The 18,016-nt window shown below is 53.0% G+C and overlaps 1 protein-coding gene across 2 annotated transcripts in view; it reads right to left on the bottom strand.

Annotated features, from left to right (window-relative positions):
* Positions 1 to 18,016, bottom strand: part of SLC38A10 (solute carrier family 38 member 10) — a 32,554-nt gene that overhangs the window by 8,062 nt on the left and 6,476 nt on the right. For both annotated transcript variants that reach the window (XM_026860970.1, XM_026860971.1), the window contains exons 4-10: positions 17,569 to 17,712; positions 15,688 to 15,812; positions 12,356 to 12,458; positions 11,385 to 11,567; positions 9,365 to 9,476; positions 9,062 to 9,168; positions 2,779 to 2,932 (exon numbers count right to left, since the gene is read on the bottom strand). In XM_026860970.1, coding sequence (XP_026716771.1) covers positions 2,779 to 2,932; positions 9,062 to 9,168; positions 9,365 to 9,476; positions 11,385 to 11,567; positions 12,356 to 12,458; positions 15,688 to 15,812; positions 17,569 to 17,712 — 928 coding nt within the window. The remainder of the gene's footprint in view (positions 1 to 2,778; positions 2,933 to 9,061; positions 9,169 to 9,364; positions 9,477 to 11,384; positions 11,568 to 12,355; positions 12,459 to 15,687; positions 15,813 to 17,568; positions 17,713 to 18,016) is intronic.

Genomic DNA, 18,016 nt, shown 5'->3' with positions numbered 1-18,016 from the left:
GACTAATTAAACAACTGCAATCACTTTCTTAGAATCTTAAGATCAATTATGTAGACGGAAGAGAGGAATATAATAATGATGACTTTAAATATCTAAAGGCTCCAGGCTTTATCAAGGTACAGAAGAAACACTTGGAAATGATCTAAACCTCTCTGAATGTCCCACTGTTAATTATTCATCTCCCGAGGAGATGCTGGTCACATCAAAACAAGTGACCAAACTGCTAATAAGCACCATTTTTGTCTCCATTTCACGTAAACTAAAATCTGGTTTAAATTTCAGAACGGCATTCGTATTTTAGAATAAAACAGGGATGGTTTCTCCCATGTTTTTTTTTTTTTTTTTTTTTTTCAAATGGATAATTGCCTTCATGAGCTTTCACAGACAGCTTAGCAACCTTTTAACACACGCGCACACGCTGCACGGAGCGGCGGAACGTTTCTGAAAGGGGTTTTATACCTTTCCCGAAGAGCTGCTGACAGTAAACCTCAAGCAATACAGGCAGGGGCTGTAATGGGCACTTGGGTGTCGTTAGTAAAAACACTATTCAGAGTTTGCTGGTCAATACGTGTTCACATAAAAGGGCAATGTTCTAATATTCATAATCCCAGGGCCCACAGGGCAGGGTTTTAATGAAAGTCTGTACAGTTCTGGTCTCTGCAACATCAAAGAGGCCAATAAAACTCCTCTCACATGCTGACAGGCAAAAGTCAGACGGTGAAAAGGCCCCGCGCAGCCCCCAGCTTTGCCTGGGCCAGGCAGCTCCTGGCCTGGGGGGGTGTTGGGGAAGGGGCACGGAGGCTCCCTCGGCCCCCACCGCCGCTGCCCAGGGAGAAGCCGCGTGGTTCTGCTACGGCCTCGCGCGGGGGATCCGGACCAGACGCGCGTCGCTGCCGAGGGCACCCCGGTGACGCGGGGCAGGCGGCATCCTGCGCGCCCCTCCAGCGACAGGATGCAGCTGCTGCAGTGTTTTCCAGGCTGCAGGCTCCTGCCTCTGCAAAACAAGCTGGGTGAGGATGAGGGGGGAGCCACGGCGGGGAAGAAGGGCACCATTTAACGCCTCTCATTGCTAGTCAAGCCGACATCCTGCGGAGGCGCGGGACGGCACGGATCCAAGCACCAGGACGGTTGGCAGCAGCGGCTCTCCTGGGGCAGCCCCATGTCCACTCGCCCTGCAAGGTCCTTGTCCCCCTCCCCTGCCTCTGTCCGGCTCCATCTCCTCCCGGGGGACGGAGCACCCAGGGCAGAGCCAGCAGCCCCCTCCCCGCTACAAAAGGGAGGGCGCTGGGGTTGGAGGGGAGCTGAGCTTTCCCTAGGCAGACGCGTTAGGAGCCGCAAAGCTCCTCCCTGGGAAGTTTATGAACCAAGAGCACTAAAAGCGCCTTCCTCCCAGGTAGGATGATTTACTCCAGCAGCAAGTACCAGGCAATACGGGCTGATGCCGACGAGCTCCGGGCACGGGCGGTGGGTACGGCGGGGCGGGCGTCGAGTCGCTGCGCCGCGCGATGATTACACGCAGGCGTCCCGCTCTGCCGCCCCGGCTCACGCGGAGAAGAAGTGGAGAAGAGATTTAGCAAACTCCATCGGACACCATCTTTTATGGGACTTTTTTTATTTTCCCAGTCACAAGAACACGTGTCATTAGCGACTCCTCCTGAAACGAGCAGCTGTTCTTTGGCCATTACTGCTCCAAAATTAACCAAGACGGAAGAATTCAATTGCATCCCTCCTCCCAGCCCTGCTGAGTGTGCTCGATTAAGGGATTGAGAGCATCTTTTGCTCAGAGTTCATGGGCATCCTAGTGCCTGAGAAGGCATGCACGCCTTGGGTAAACCATGAGCGCGAACACATAAAACCCCACCGCTGCCAAGGACGGAGCAACCCAGGAGTGAATGTTATCGGCGTCAGCACCGGTGTCTCGGAGACACTCAAAGCTGCTCGGCAGGAAAACAGCCAACAACCAGGAGGGAGGATAATCTCCAAGAAGAGACAGCCCTTCTCTCCCTTCCGTTCTCAATCTCTGCGAGGATATTTCAAGGCCCCCGAAGTACAAAAAAAAAAAAAAAAAGACCAAACAAAAATAAAATAAAGAAACAGGACAGAGGCACAGATGAGGGGCAGCGCGGGGTCACGCGACACCTGCTAGCGATGGCCTTGCACGGCGAGCCTGCAGCTGGGGAAGGGAGGGATCGGCCGTAATTCTATCAGCGGCCACAGTAAACAAATAATAAATAACGTGAACCAGTAAACAAAGCTGAGGCATAATCACGGGCTTTGTCAGAGCTAAAACCGAATCCGAATTTATATCCTCGCCACCAAAAAAAAGTCGGTGCCCATAAATTTACATACCTTTGAGTGCAATGAATGGCCTGTTATTGGAGCCGCGGACAATGCGCTGGCAGAAGTGGTGAAAGCAGCCCTGTTCGGCCGCTCACACCCCTCGTACAGGTGGCCAGCGCGGAGCCCTCGCTGGGCTGCGCTCACAGAGCTGCATTTATCACCCCGCGCGCCGGCCTTACCGGGGACCCCAGGCCCCCGCACCCCACCTTTCCCTCCCGAAAGAAGAGCTCCCCCAGGGTACCGGCGGAGCTCACACCAGGCTTTTCCAGAAGGCAAAAAAAGCCCCCAGGACGCTGTGAAGATGCACAGAACTGCCTGGACAAGACTCTTGTTTCCCCCACGCTTTTTAGAAGATGATTTTTTTTTTCTTTTTTTTTTCAAAGAGGTGAAGCTGGGAGCAGGGCTGGGATGGGAAGCACAACTCAAGCAGACACATACCTGGGATTTTAACCGAATCCTGGTCAATTCTGTTCTCCTCTCCATCCAGGTGCTCCAAGCCCACCGCTTCTGGCTTCACAGGGGCGTCCTCCGTGGCAGACAGGGTGGTGTACGTACTGATAACCAGTATTCCCAGGCCAATCCACAGTATCATCTGCACAATGTGCCAGAGCTTCAGTTAGCACAGCAAAACAACCGGGACTGCTCTGCAGAGCATTCTTCATGCAAACACCGTCTCCAAACAATTCAAAGCTCAGTGCAATTACACATGTCAATACGAGGGAGAAAAGAGGAGAGAAAATTTAAGAGGCGAAAAAGAAAAACCAGTAGTTTCTGGCTGCGGGTTTGTATTTGGATGTAGAGATATACAAATGAAAGTTTCAGAAGCTGGAAGCTGTTGAAAAGGCGACTCCTGTATCAGAAGGGCTCGAAAGCAAGTGGACAGGATGTAAGGAGAGAAAAACGCATGTGGCAGACACGAGTCCAGCTGCAAAGACTCATTCCCTGGTATTTCCAGCAACTACGGTAGAACACCATGAAATCAGGTCGGGCTGAGACCAGAGGTGCCCGACCTGTTTATAGCCTAGAAAGGTTTCCAGGGAGCTGTTTAAAAATTCTTATTTTTGAAGGCAAGAATAAGATGTCCACACACAAGTCCTGTTGGCCAGCATTCAAGAAGCTGATAAGAAGTAACTCACTGATTTCCAGAAAGCTGGAACCAAACAGAATAAAAATAGAAAGGCAGAATCTGGATCCCGTGGAGGGAAGGGCTCTACGAATGTCTCTAGCTCAAAAAGGAGAAAGTGACCACCACCAAAAAGAACATTTCTACAATAAATTGATCTAAAAGGGTCTAGTTCAACATGAGCCGTAAGAAAGACTAAAAAACCCCATCTACACCCCAAAAAAAAAAAAAAAAAAAAAAGGTCACTCGAGGAGGACAAGCAAGGTGATGTGAAGAGGGGCAAAGGGAAGCCTGCTGTCGGTGCCGGCGCTGCCCAACGCCTGCCTGCTCCTCCCGGCGAGCGCGCTACCAGCTCAAGGAGCCGAGCGGGTGGATTCTGGCCAACAACGCTGACTGGGGACGTTTAATTAAACTCCAATGGATTATTTTTACCCAGTTCATCATCGCAGTTGTCACAGTAAGGGCTTCTCGTGGAACCTGGTTTGCGTGTCGATGCAACAACGGCGCTGTGAACGACTGTCAGGAGAAAGTCAGCAAGAGTTTGAGCTGAAGGAAACAGGCGAAGCAGCAGCACCCTCTGCTAAAAACTTGTGCCCCCCCACAAGCTCCTTTTCACAACAGACCGTGGAAGCAACAGAAACCATCACACACGAACCAGAAAACGCCTCTGCAGCGCTGGGAAGCTGATAGTTTGCAGCAAATTGGTATTTATGATGCGGCAATGCCCCCCCTCTCCCCTTTTATTTTTATTTTATTTAAGTACATGTCGTTCTCTGGAATGCCAGGGACCTGCCTAATTTCTGCAGCTCTGCATCCAGCAGCAAAGGACCCAAGACAAGGCCACAAACTGCTCCTTTGCTTTGCACCTCGTGGCCGCCCCGCGCGACGCTCCGAGCTGGCAGGCAGCACACCGCTGCTCCTCCTCTGCTCTTTGCCTCCTGCCACTCCCGACCCCGCCGCGGGAGGGCTGACTGCAGCGAGGACACTGCCTTTTCCACCACACGCCTAACGAGAACAACTTGCTCTGCTTCACGAGGCACTCGGGTAAAAGTCTTGATCTGCCACGGGAAACTGCTGCTTTGCGACACGAGCTGGTTGCTGTCCAGTAGGAACCACAGAAGCTGCCCAGCCCCTCTGCAGCGCCCCGAGTACCGGTGATTCTGGCTCGGGCTGTGAGACCAGCTGACGGGAGGACCACATCCCACAGGACTCACCCTCCTCCCCCAAAATCCCTACCCTGCAGCATTATACATCACGATTCAGGAAAAAAACGCAACAAAAGGATGCTACTCTGTGAGGAAAGCCAGGCACGGGCGCAGGAGAGCATTGCTACAACTGGAATCTGCCAGAAGAAGAAAAAAAAAAATTTCAAAAACCAAAACAACAACCAAAAAAAAAAAAAAAAGTGAAATTGAAAGGAGAAGTTAAACCATTGGCACCTCCAGGGGAGGGAGGGGAGGTTAATATTTGCCTCTCCTTCCCTGTCTTCCTCTCCTTCCCCGTGCTGAGGGAGATGGCCCAGAAACGGGCCAGCGCGGTCAGAGCCTGGGGCCCAGGAGACCCCGCTCTCAGCACAGCCCCGCAGACAGACAGACGCCGTCAGAAGGAAAAGGTTGGCGGGACGTGAAGCTGCTCTGGACAAGGGGCGAGCGGCGTGGCCAGGGAGCAGAGGCCAGCCCTTAGAGACGTTGCAAAGGAAACAGAAGTAAAATCTGCTCCTTGCCTTGCCGTGTGGGTGCACAAAGAGCAGATATCCTGCCACCCCGCTCGGGCCAAAAGCGGAGTCAGCAGGTCCCTGCCACTGCTGCCCTTGGGCTTGGAGCTCGGCCACTTCCTCCCCTCACACAATCTACGGCCCCGGCAGAAATGCATTTTGCAACTGGAAAGCTGTTCTGGCGTCTTCCAGAAACAACAGTGGAGAGGAAGAACGTTTCCATAAAGAGGATCTATTCTGGTGCCACAGGAACTAGGAGCAACGTGGGAGAGAAGGGAACTGTAGGAAACGGCTGAAAACATTCATGTTTTAAAAGGATTTTTTGTCGTTTCTTATCTTAGTGGGGAACATTGGGCTTGAACGCCTCAGATTCAAACCTCTTCGATTGTTTAACATTTGGAGTTCCTCCGTGAGCTTCCCAGAGCAGCGGGTACGGGCACACGTGGCAGCCCACGAGCAGTCCACAGGCTGGGCTGTCCGTGACCCAGCAGCCGTCCCTCAGCCTCAGCCCCCGCTGTCAGCACACCTCCTCCTCCTCCTCCTCACCGACCCCGTCAGCAACCGGAGACCAGAATAAAGAGGTCCACAATTTGGCTTAATTCCACTTACGACACAGAAAACTGGGCGGTTTGTACTCAAAGGGACTGCCAAGGCTAATCCAGCAATCGAAGGAAGAGGAACGTGGGGTGCAAGGACCCGGTGGCTCGAGGAACCAGACATGGGCAGAGGAGCCACCTCCCCCCAAAGCGTCCAAGAGCTGAGAACCTGGAGCAAGGGAGAGGGACAACACTGCCGAGCAGCGATAAGGCAGTGCCTGGTCCCAGAGGAAGGATCTCCCCCACGCCTCTGAAAAGCAGAGAGCAGAGACCCTCGTCCAGAAGCGCCTCTCAGCGAGGACACGGCAGGAGGACGCGCAGACCCCTCCGGCCGCAGCCTCCTCTCGTGGCAGGTCAGCAAGGCAAGGGCCTGTCTCCCGAGAGCGCTTTGAGCACGGACGGGAATTCGGGAGGGGAAGTTTACGCGGCCGTTTCCTCTGCTGCTCGCTTTCCCTCGGCCGTCCTTCCTCCCAGAAGATAACTCGAACTTTGTACAGCAGTGTCATTAGCTCAGACCATCTCCTCTAACCACGCCCGAGCCAACAGCGGGAAACTGCATTTGTGTGGAGTGACGACATCCTCCAAACTGCTGTCTTGGACACGGAGCGTTTGGAGGGACAGAGTCATGGCGAAGGAATGCAGAGCCCCGGTCACTGCCGGGTCCTTCGCGAGGCCGCGGCAGAGCTGCCCTGGGCGAAGGGCCGTGCTGACCGAAAGCGCCCGCGGTGAAGGTGCACTGTCCGCGCGGCCAGGGGAGGGCACAGGGGAATCTCTTTTCCATCCGCACAGGAGCGAGACCCAGGGGTCATTTCCTGACCTCGAGCAGCTCCTCTTCCCCAACTGGGACAACAGCAACTCCGGCCTCCCTAGGAGGGGCCTCTCAGACAGGCTTGTGTCAACACTGGGAAGCCAACACCTTCCTGTTAGAAGTTAAACACTGTTTACAGACCTCAACGCGACCTCCGGCAGCGCCCTGCCAAACCTCACCCCGTGCCCCCTCTCACGGGGAGGGCAGCGGGACACACGGACCCGCATCTTCACACGAACACGCCCGACGCGTAACCACAAGAAAGGGAACGCTCTCCCCAGTTCGTTCGCGGCGCTGCACGCCTGACTTCAAGCTTTTTAACTGCTCTGTTACCTGATTGTCTTTCCAACTCAGCAGCGAGTTTTTCACCCGAGCCACCCCCCAGCCAAGCCCGAGCCTCCAGCCCCCGGCCCGTTGGCCAGCGGCTGCGATAATTAACAACTCGCTGGCAGAAGCTGCCAGTGCTCTTCGCTGGCCAGCAAACATCTGGGACTGCCCATATCCCTCCCCCTGGAACCCTCTTTACTCCTTTTAGTGCAGCCTCCCCTCAGCTTGCACCACCTTCCCAACTTGGTAGATCTGAACTCCCTGTCTCGCCAGACCCGTAAGCTGCCCACCGCGGGGCTCTGCTGGATGCCCGGTAACAGCAGCCCGTTTCTGAGCAGCAGCACTGAAAGATTCGAGATAATTCAGGCAACTCTAAGAGCTGGCGTTGAGGTCTGCTGCTTTGGAAGAAAACTAAAAATGAGGGAGGGAGGGAGAACACAGGCGTACATTGTTCAGACAGGGAAAAGCGGGGAGGGACAGCTATGCCCAGGGCTGGCTCCTTCTCCCCCTCGACTGCCACTTCTCACAGGAGCGTATTTTGATGGAGTGGAGCGCCTGATCAAAGAAAAGCAGGAATGAAGGAGGAGACCAAAGATGGAGCTTCAGGGAAAGAATAAATGAGTCTTTGCAGAAGACCTGGAGGAACGACGAGAGGGTGGGCCCAGGAGTCGGCTCCAGAGGGGAGGCGGGGAGGTGCTCTGCAGCCGGGCCGTTCCTGAAGGCAGGTGTGCCCCCGCTGCAGCGCTCCAGAGCATCGGTCAAAGCAAGTATGTAAACTTGACAGGCGATGGATCATTCAAGAGAAAGCTGGACAGCTTGCTACCAGCCCCTTGAAATGCCAGGGTAACCTGGGGGCTGATGCTTTAGATAAGCCTTTATCCCTTTGTGGGGATTTCTGCAGGACAAACATCTTCACCAGCCTTGTGACCAGCGTTTCGGGTCAAGCATTGTGAGAGCCTCAGTGTTCAACCCCGGGCAGCTGACAGTTGCCTCTGGGCAGGCAGTCTAAGAGCTCAGCACATCCTAAGTGCAGTTTCAAGGCACTGCAGAGAAACGTTCTGGCTCAGCCGGAATAGAAAGCAATTCTTGAAAGTGCTCTTTGTTTCCCTGAAAAATCCAGGCTGGCATTCAGACTCCTGCTTGGGGTTTCAGTCAAAGAAGTTAGGACCAAAGTGTCAGAATTCAGAGCAAAAGCTGGAAAGTTGGACTATTTCCTTGTGTCAGAGAAAGCACGGGGAAAGAAAAAAAAAATACACCCTGCTTAAAAACTTCATGTACGTTTGCAAAGCCACAAGTCATTAAACACAGAAAAAGCCATTAGTTCTGTAGGACCCACAAAAATGTCGTGCTCTCCCCCTGCTGACTCTGCAGTTTGCCCAAAACCTTATTCCCAGCCCAGCACCGTCGTGCCTGGTAATGCGGGGGCAGAGGCCTGCTAAAAGGCAGTGGATTAAGTTATTGTTAGAAAAAAACAAAACCTGTTAATTTTAGCCCCACATAAGCAGAGTGTTTGCAGGAGCAGAGAGATCAAGCCCAGCAAAGAGCCACTTTGTTTCAGTCCCCGAGGAGGCCAATTCAAACTGGAGCAAAAGGAAAAGCTAAACTTCTTACAGCCTCTGAGCGACCCCAATTTTTTAAAGATCAATTCCTGAAGCAACACCTCTATGTGTGTGTTCCTTTTTATTATTATTTTGGTTGAAACCAGAAAGCTGAGGGTCAGCAGCGAGAACCGCATCGCTGAGAAACCGTGTTTATTTTGCCCAGCCCGGGCAGGTTGGGATGTAAGGCCCGTTAAGGTTTTATAGGCTGCCTGGATTTCCCATTCTGCAGACAGAGAACCCAACGCCCACCAGAAGGCGGGGTGGAAGCAGCATTTTATGCACCAAATGAATGTTTCACTCGCTGCTGGAAGGACAAAAAGAGCTGGCATTCCAGCACTGGGCAGGCCACGCACCGGGCCAGCACCTCCTCCGCTGTGTCTGCGTGCCCACTGCTCAGAGCAGCCGACCAGAACAGCTCCCACTTGTACTGGGCAGACTGGAGAGGGAGGCTGGAGGAGGTGCTCAACAGTTTCTGCGCTGCAGTCAAACTAACTACGTTCCCAGGCTCTGCAAGAGGGCTTAGGGGAGATGTCAAGCAGCATCAGCACTGACCTGTGAACAAAGTGCATTCTTGTGGATCTTCTTGTAAATAAGAGCCGGGCAGATAAAACAAATGAGGCTTCCCATCGTAGCACCTGTCAGGCCCAGGACTGTTTCCACTGGCAAAGAAGAAGAGAAGTCAGCAAAGGGCCCTCCCAGGACTGCCAGAGCAGCAGCACGTGGCAGCTGGCTGAGCCCAGGGGCAGGCTGGGGCACGAGCCCAGCGAGCCCGGCCATCCCACCCAGAAAAGCAAATAAAAGAGACCAGAGAAAAACCACCAAGCAACCAGCCCTCGCTCCCAACCCCTCGCTCACCGTTCGGGATCATGATGCCTCCTACCATGGTTCCAAACACAACAGCCAACGTCAGGGCTTTGAACCGAAGCGGGGGCATGTAACCCCCGGCGGCGAAGGTGCCGTCTTTTTGCTGGAAGAGAAAGGGCAGGAGGGGGAACAATGAGTTTAGCTCCTGCATCCCGACCCCGCAGCCCCCTAAGAAATCACCCCAGCAGGCTCCAGCAGCTTCGTCACCTCCACACTACGGTCTCCGCGGAGGTGAATGCTGGGGGCGGGGGGGGCAGTTAGACACGGTTGAGCAGTTTTCATATGCAACTGCATTTGAACCTTCGAAACAAGAGTGACAGGGGGCACAGAGCCAAAGCTGCCAGTTCCACCCTGCCCCAAATGTGAACCGCACAGCTGTATCCCAGTCCCTGTGCCAGCGCTGCAGCCGCCCAGCTCGGCGAGCAGCCCCAAGGCCAAGGGCATGAGAAAGGAAGGCAGGAGGGAGAACGGTCACAGGGGGACGAGCTCTGGTTTCGCTACAGCGAGGTGTCCCCCAACACCGCCAGGAGCAGGGCTCCTCCCGCCGTGTTGTAACACGTGTGCCAGCTCCTCCAGCCTGACGGAAGACACCCCAGATGAACAGCAGAGACGGGGATGGAGCTGCCCATCCTGGAGGGTTCCCAGTTGCCCTCCGCTCCCCGTCGGCGCCCTCCAAGCGGGAGACACGGAAGGCAGAGGACCCAGCGAACCCACACGCCCTGGAGAGCCAGCAGATCTCCGCTCTCCGGGCTGCACAGATGGGAGAGGAAAGCAAAGTGGCAGGTTCAGAGCCCAAAGAGCAACAAACTGAGCCCAGGGGGGAACCAAAGTATTCCCAAGCGTCTCCAGCGCTCACTCCTCTGCACCCGCTGGCTTTCACCGATTGTCTTTCCCCATCCTCAGGCCCTCCCGACGTGAGAAAAGAGCTGGGGGCTTCTCACAGGCAGAAGTGGCAGGATTTAGAGCTATAAATTGCTCAAGTTTTATTTCCTGCCCTAAGAGGTTTCTATTTATGCAGATACACAAAGGCCTCAGAACATTCCCACAATCTCTTACTGTTATTTACTGAATACCATCGGCATGCTTAGTGCCGTACAATACACAGAGGAGAACACGCTACTGCCACAAGGGACTTACAGTCTAAATCAGACAGACCAACTATAGTCACAAAGGCTGTCTGAAGATCTGACCCTGGGAAAGGTGAACGTGTGGGAGAGGGCTGTATCCCACCCCAGAGCCCCACCGAACAGCCAGGGGAGGCACCAGAGGAAGGGGACATCCGAACCCCGAGGGGACAAGGCGGCTCAGGGGGCTACTGACAAAGGTGCAAGGATGAGAATAATAATAAAAGAGCAGAAATGAGCAGGCACACACAGAAGGGAGAAGCAACGAGGCTGGGCTGGGTTCTGAGGCCAGGAACAGAAGCTTGAGCTAAATGCAAAGCAAGATCGAGTTGGCCAGCAAAAGGATGCCAGCTGGAGCAGCAGGAAATAAGGAGGCTCCTCTCTTTCCAAAAGCACATTTCTCCCTCTTTCCGAGGGGGAGAACCACCTCGGCTCTGAACCGCGTAACACTTCTGCGCAGGAGCCGAAAGCCCCAGCGGAGCAGGGAGGCTGCAGCCACGGGGCTCGGGGCACAGCAGAGCAGTAGCAGGCCTCAGGCTCACAGCTCCAGCACTTCTGCCCACGAAATTCCTCGGCAGAGAGGACAAAAACCTCAAAGTACCAGAGATTAACCGTTCTGCAGAGCAGGATCTGCCCCAGGCCTCCTGCTGCACCGTTACCACCCAGCAGGCGCTTACGGTTTCGCTGTGAGTTGAGGGTTTGTCCCTCTGGCCAGCGAGTCCCTACCACGAGTCAGAAACACGCGGATGTCAACGGAGTCTCACAGACCCACGTTTGTCACCCGGGTCAGCAGCAGAAGCCAAAGAGTGACAGCAGCCCTTCAAAAAAGGCAGTTTCAAAGGTGCACACCAAGGCAGCCAGCAAGAGGCCACACAAGAGGATCTTACCTGCTGCTCAAAGAGAAGGGTGTTCAGCGCCTGTCTGCACGGAAGGATCATCATGGGGAACCCCACAGCTACCGACATCATGAACCCCACTCGAATCATCTCCGTCACCAGGTTGGAAGGGAAATTCATGAGGACGTTCCCAGCAATGGCTTCAGTGTAACTCACGTAGCCAAAGAAGCCGACCTGTGCGGCAAGAGGGGAGGTGAGGGGCTGGCGTTTGACTCCAAGGCACGTTCATACCTGCTCTTTACAAAAGGGTTGAGGACAGGGACCCCCCCGTGAGGTTGGGCCAGCCAGCCAAGGAGCCAGCGTGGGGCCCCCTCCACGGGAAACCGGCCAGCAGCCGCAGCACCCCCAAAAGTTGAGACAGGCGCTTAACGAAGAGCGAGACCTTCCTAAAAGCAGAGGCAAGCTTCTCAGCAAATACAGGGGGCTTTCACAGAGGATGTCACAGCGAGGGAACGCTGCCACTTCCCCGTGACACAGAGCAGCGACGCTCTGCTTGCTGCCAGGCCCAGCGCAGGAGGAGCCGTCAAAACTCCCCCCAGCAGCCTAGCTCACAGGGCAAGGCTCTTCTCAGGAATCATTAACTCATTTTCACTAACTGGTGCTTTACAAGGCACAGGTTCCTTCACTTCTTTCCAACTGCAACAGGCTGTAAGAAGCTCTCCTAAACTGCGGGGAGCACCTCCAGCTCCAGGCTGGGCCCGGGAAGGCAGACAGCAGGCTGACAGACAGCACTCTGCCTCCCCCCGAGGAAATGTGCCACGTGGAAAATCTGGACTCTCCAAACGCCTCCTGCACTCTTGGGTTCATCATCTCCCATCTAATTTTGCTTTCAGCAAAATGACTTATCTTTCAGAATAAATACAGATAAGCAGAAAGCAGCTCCAACTGAAGATTAATCATCATCCCTGTTGCCCTTCCAGAGCGTGACTTCTGGCAAGGGAAGAGAAGGGGAAGTTTCTTACCGTAATGTAAAAGGTGGTGACCACGTGGAGGGAGGAAGCAAATATGGAGCTCATGATTTTAACAGACGGCTCATCCAAGCTATCATAGGTAGGCAAGACCTGACTGTAAAAAAAAAAAAAGAGTATAAATTATTTAAGGAAATCTCCTGCAGAGAGAGAAAAACCCCAACTAAGTCCAGCACGTTCGCTGCCTCAGCCCAGCAGCAAAGAATCCCTGACACCTTCCCCCTACGGAGCATAAACACTCGCTGCTATTCCACAATTTATATTGCTAATGCCAAGAGATTTCAGAGCACTCATAACTTTTAAGTGTTGCAAAAATATTCCTGTTCTCCCCACCCCACCACGTGGAGCTCAACGTGTGATGTAAACATTTTGGTTCGAAAGCGTTGCAAAATGAATGACCGTTTGTTCCAGTGAAACACCAGTGGCACGGGGCCAGGCAGCGCATTGGAGATTATTGTTCTTGGAGCTCTCCACGCTGATAATTAAAGCAACGCAGTGTTTACAGAGTAAAAGCAGGAAGAAGGTTAGAGCATCACACTGTCTAAAAGAAAAGTTAAACAAACAAAACGGAACGCGGCGCCTGTCGTATTTCAGGGCTGCCGCTGGAGCTCAGTTCATCGAAAGCGCCAATTAGACGGGATTTGGGGTATTTACAGACTTCGAAAGCGTGCGGAATGGACTTTTTGACATCAGGTGCATATTTTAGCAACTCATTAACCTCTTGTTACTTGAATTAAAGCGGCTACATCCTGACTCCGTGTTACTGAAGTAACTCTGGTGAGGAGGGGGGGAGCATCCACTTAGACGGGAAGGGGGTATCCCCAGCTCCAGTGGGCACAAAGCCATTAACAAAAAGTGTGTCAGGCTGAGGCTAAGCAGAAAAATCCTTAACTCTTAATCCGTTAATGTCAAATGGTTCCGCACAAAGGAAGCCGAGCACATCGGCTCGCAGGAACCCCCGAGACACGCAGGGTCTGCGAACGCAGCAGCTGCAGGGAGCGAGGAGACCGGCTCCCCCCACAGCCTCTCCACTTCGGATCCCCCCCCTGCCCTCAACGCGGCGACCTCCAGACTTCAGCCCCACGAGGGGAAGGGGACCGGCCAAACACGCAGGCCCAGGAAGGAGGAGGGGGGAAGCAAAGAGGCTGTGCAGTGTGTCAGGGGGGGCACAGCCAGGCCAGGTTCGTGTCAGCGCAGGAGCAACGGCAGCGACAGGGGGGAAAGCGCCACGCGACGTCCAGCTGCACTCCCACCATGACCTGGTGGCACCGTTTGCTCACCGTGGTTTTGGAGGACCAGCACGACGTCCCTCAAGCCCCCACGACACGCTGCCAGGCCCTCCCGACCGTCACCACCTCTCAAGGCAGAGCGAGAGGATAAGGAACATGCAACAGGCAGCGTGTCCTGGCAGGCCCGGGATTTATTTTTAAGCAGAATGACCACACTGAAGGCCCCCGAAGGATCAGGGAGCCTTCCCCGCGTCATCTGTGCACCTCAAAGGAGGCACAAGCAGATGGTTCCTCCTGAGCGGACATGTCAGCACAAGCAGGCTCGGAGAAAGCAGCCTTGCTCCAGAGTCACCGCGGAGCGTCTGTTCTTCACCTCTGCTGCAGGAACCCCTCGCACAGGCTCTGCGAGCGCAGCCCTGACACGGCCAGCAGGCACCTGACGCTCACAGGGGCAACAAACAGCCGCCTGACTTCCATCATCCCCGTGATTTCAGCATTCCCACATCCATCTGCACCAGAATAGCCGCCTCCAGAAATGAGAAGTTTTCTCCTGGAAAGCTCCACTGACTCCTCTTTAATTAGAGGGTTCAGTGACTTGACCAAGGTCAGGCAAGGAGGCTGCAGCAGAGGGAACCCTGGAGCCCTCACACTCCCAGCTCCCCAGCAAATTTCCACACCACATCACTGCAGAGGAGCGACCTACTTTGCAACTTGAGCAACAACAGGGTAGCTTTTAAGGAGCAGAGGGTATTGAACTCACGAGTAAAGCAGGGGTCAAGTTTTTCAAGCTCGAATAATAGCGCATTTATTTATCCTTACTGTATGCTGCATTTACGTGCTGAAGGAAAAGGATTTCTGCTTTGCGTTAATTTGTTTTTTAAAAAGGTGATTCGGGGTTAGCAAAATTAAACCTAACTAGCTGAGAATAATGTGCTTATAAAGATTGCTGGGGCTGGGGACAGCGGATTGCCCTGATGCTTGGAAAAAATGTGGAGTTTTAGGTTCAGCTTGCCACGTAAGTGCTGTAATGGAGCCTATATTTAGGTACACGCACACTGGTCCAGACCAAATGATTTTCCTGCATGTCCAACTCCCAGCAAAAATGTGCTGGGTACTGTGTGGCTACCGTAAGAAAAAATAAAAAGAAAAGGAATTTAAAAACTCTAAAATGTTAACAAGGTAAAGCTGTAAAAGAATACAACTCCCTTCGCCAGTTGTAATGGAGACATTAAACAGCAAGACTGGAGCGCGTTCGGGTAGGAACCGAGCTGCCAAGAGAGCCGATAAGTGGAAAATGATGATTTGGATCTTGCGTGTGGGTGTAAACACAGCAGTCTGAACAAATTTTATCTGTCACATTCATTTACTGTTGGCATGCTACCCATTTGCTAGAACTACAGGGGGGAAAGCCCGACTCTGCCAGCCTTCCAAATGAGGATGGTCTTTTCCGTGTCCACATTTGGATTTAGACTTCTATTTAAAGTCTGTTGCTATTCTGGCCAGGCACGTATTGCTCACTTGCCATTTTGGTGCCGAAGGTAACGCTGCTGGGAACGTGCAAATAGCCTGGTCTGCCGTCACGTCCTTCCCCGTGCCAGCGGAAACCCTCATTAAAGCGGGTAACTGGAAACGCGTGAACAAATTCTCCAAAGTCAACGACTGTGCCGTCTTCTCAGCACCCTCGAAGAAATTTGGGGAAGCAGAGAGCAGCCGCGAGCGTCCGCTGCCCTGCGGGGTGGGGGGGCAACACAACCCCACTGCCCTTCCCGGTACTAAATCATTCCCTTCAAAATTCGTCGCTTATGCAGCTGTACCAGAAGCAACGTGCATTACACCGAGGATCTGTTTGGCCCAAGTGATCTTGAGTTGCTCGAGCACAATAACTCCCAAGTGAAATATAACTCCCTCCTCCACCTAGGTAACAAAAGGGTCACAACTGAATGAGACGCTGTACTTCAGTGGGCTGTAAAATATTTTGATTAAATTAAAATAGGAAAACAGATGGTATCTATCCCTTGCAGATCCTCATGACCCTCTGCCCTCACAAAAACTCATCGCGCACCACAACTGCCAGAAGTGGGAACGGCAGGTACTTACGACTGACAGGCAAAAGACATGCCAAAGATGGGGATGCAGCGGAAAATGCCCTCCCAACGAGTGTAACTAACTCGCTGCAGCCACTGCCCGCCGAAGAGGCCGTGCTTGAAGGACGACAGCACGATCTGTAGCCAAGAGAAAGGAAAGGGGGTTAAGATCCGACCCCAAACGACTTCCCGGCAGCGGTAAACGCCGGCGCTGGGATAAAAGGCGGCGTGTGGCAGCTCTGCGAGGAATGGCTCAGGCTGCCTACCACAGCCCCACCTCTGTCAGTCGAATCCCCCAGCTCCACACCCCTCCCACACACTTTCTGAAAGCTCCCAGCAACCTCCAAGGGCCCCTTGCCACCAAGGATCCTGGGGTGTATTTTAAAAGTTCTATGACATTTCCCCCCTTGTTTGATGCCATCAGACATCACAGCACGCACCAGGGTGGAACAATTTCCGCTGACACGTTTATACCGGGAGAATTATTGTTCCCAGCAATTTCTTTTGCACTCTTTTAAACACGTTTTTAAATCCAAACGGGAAGCGGCATTTGCCTCATAGAATCCTTTTCAGCGGAGAGAGACAAAGGTTTCTAAAACAGGACCCCACCTGCACGCTGCTCCTCCAGAGCCATTCAACACCACCAGCTCAGCAAAGACAAGGATAAACTTCATGCAAACAGGGGGAGTGAGGCACCCAGAGGAGGCCAGGGAGCTCTTTTGCCACTGACAGGGAAGCTGGCAGGCATTGGGTTGCACAGGAAACAGAAGGTAAATATGTCTGAATGCCTGTTTATAATATCGCCTGAATGGGGGTTTTCTAATCCCCAGAGATTATGTTTTAGTGCAGCCAACTCTCCTGAAATGTTGTGGTTTTCTTAAAGGCACAGCTCCTGGAACACGGCAGTTTTGTAAAAACCCTCATTTACAGCCTCCAGCCTCCTTACAGAGGCAAGCTCAGAAGTGTGACCCAGCACAACCTAGTCAAAAAAAGTTTAAGCGGAAAGAGTTTCCCTCACCTCCTTTTTCTTCCTTTTGTTTCAGCTCTTCCAGTCCCGAAATTTGGGAGAGGTGAGGCTGGGGCTCAGCGAGCAAACCACATGAGCATCCGCGAGGTGAAACTCGAAGTCATTAAAAAGCAAGTGAAAGTCTCCACCCCTCAGTAAATGGTGCCATACAATGGGGCTTGGCCAAGCCAAACAGGGCCGGGTTTAGGTAACTCTCAGCTTACTCTGCTTAATCTAAACGGTCAAGAATCCATTCATCTCAGTGGAGAAAAACTTTTCTAGAAATACCTAAGAACAAGTACAGGCCCGAATACCAGACTTAGGACTTTTACGAAGCTTTCAACGCTGGAAAAATAGAAGTGTTGGTGTCTAACAAATAAAATTACTTGCAGCCTGAAAGACATTAACCATCAGCTGCAGAGAAAAGCTTGCAAAATATAGGCTTGAGCTCTTAACGAGAGCTGCCTTCCCCCTACAGATTAGAAGCACTGAGGTTTTCAAGGCAAAACAAGAATGCATGATGAAAGTCCTTCTGCTTCCAGGCACTCTGCCCCACATCTTCCCTCCTTTGATTCAAAGTTCAGAGCCCTAAATTATAAGACACCAACAAGCAGAATGAACCACAACTCGAATTGTGGTTTATTATTATTTGTGCCACCACGGTCCCTAGCATGTGTAATAGCTTACAGACCCGCTGGCCCGTTCGTACTGTCTGTACCTCCCCAGCTCAAGAGCACAGGCACCCACGTCATTCGTTATGCCCGACACCAGCGGCACTCATTATCAGGAAGGACGTTTTAAACTTGAGGCTTGCACCTGCAGGCTGTCCCAGCGGGAACATCTGGGTGAAAACAATAGGGAAACAGCGTTCCCAGCGTCGATACTCACCACGAACATGAAGACGGTGTAAAAGATGAGAGCCATGGCACTGAAGGACTGGATGGAGGCCATCATGTTCCTCTGGAGGCTCAGGGGAAGCACAATGCACAGGGAGACGGCGAAGAGCAGGACTATCCGGAAACTGCCTGACACCTGGAGAAAAGGGACCTGCATAAAGAACTGGAGCACGGAGGACGCTCAAAACATCCCCCCGAAATCAGTAAAGTAACTCCCCGACGTGCTTGATTTTTCCAGAGTGAGAAACAACGCAAAGCCAGGACAGATTTCCAGTGTGAAATTCTGCTTGTATCGGTATTTAAAGATTTGGTGCCGAAAGCTTGCCATTCCTTTGGCTGGGTCTGTGATTAGCTTATGCAGTCACTGGGTGCCACTGTTGCTCTACACAGTGCGTGACAGGTCCATGCCGAAGTGGAAGTATTGGGGAGGGGGGGGGGGG

This window comes from Athene cunicularia, assembly GCF_003259725.1.
Source record: "Athene cunicularia isolate RWA chromosome 18 unlocalized genomic scaffold, athCun1 chr18_part1, whole genome shotgun sequence".
Taxonomy (NCBI): domain Eukaryota; kingdom Metazoa; phylum Chordata; class Aves; order Strigiformes; family Strigidae; genus Athene; species Athene cunicularia.
This window is presented reverse-complemented; position numbering and strand designations above follow the sequence as displayed.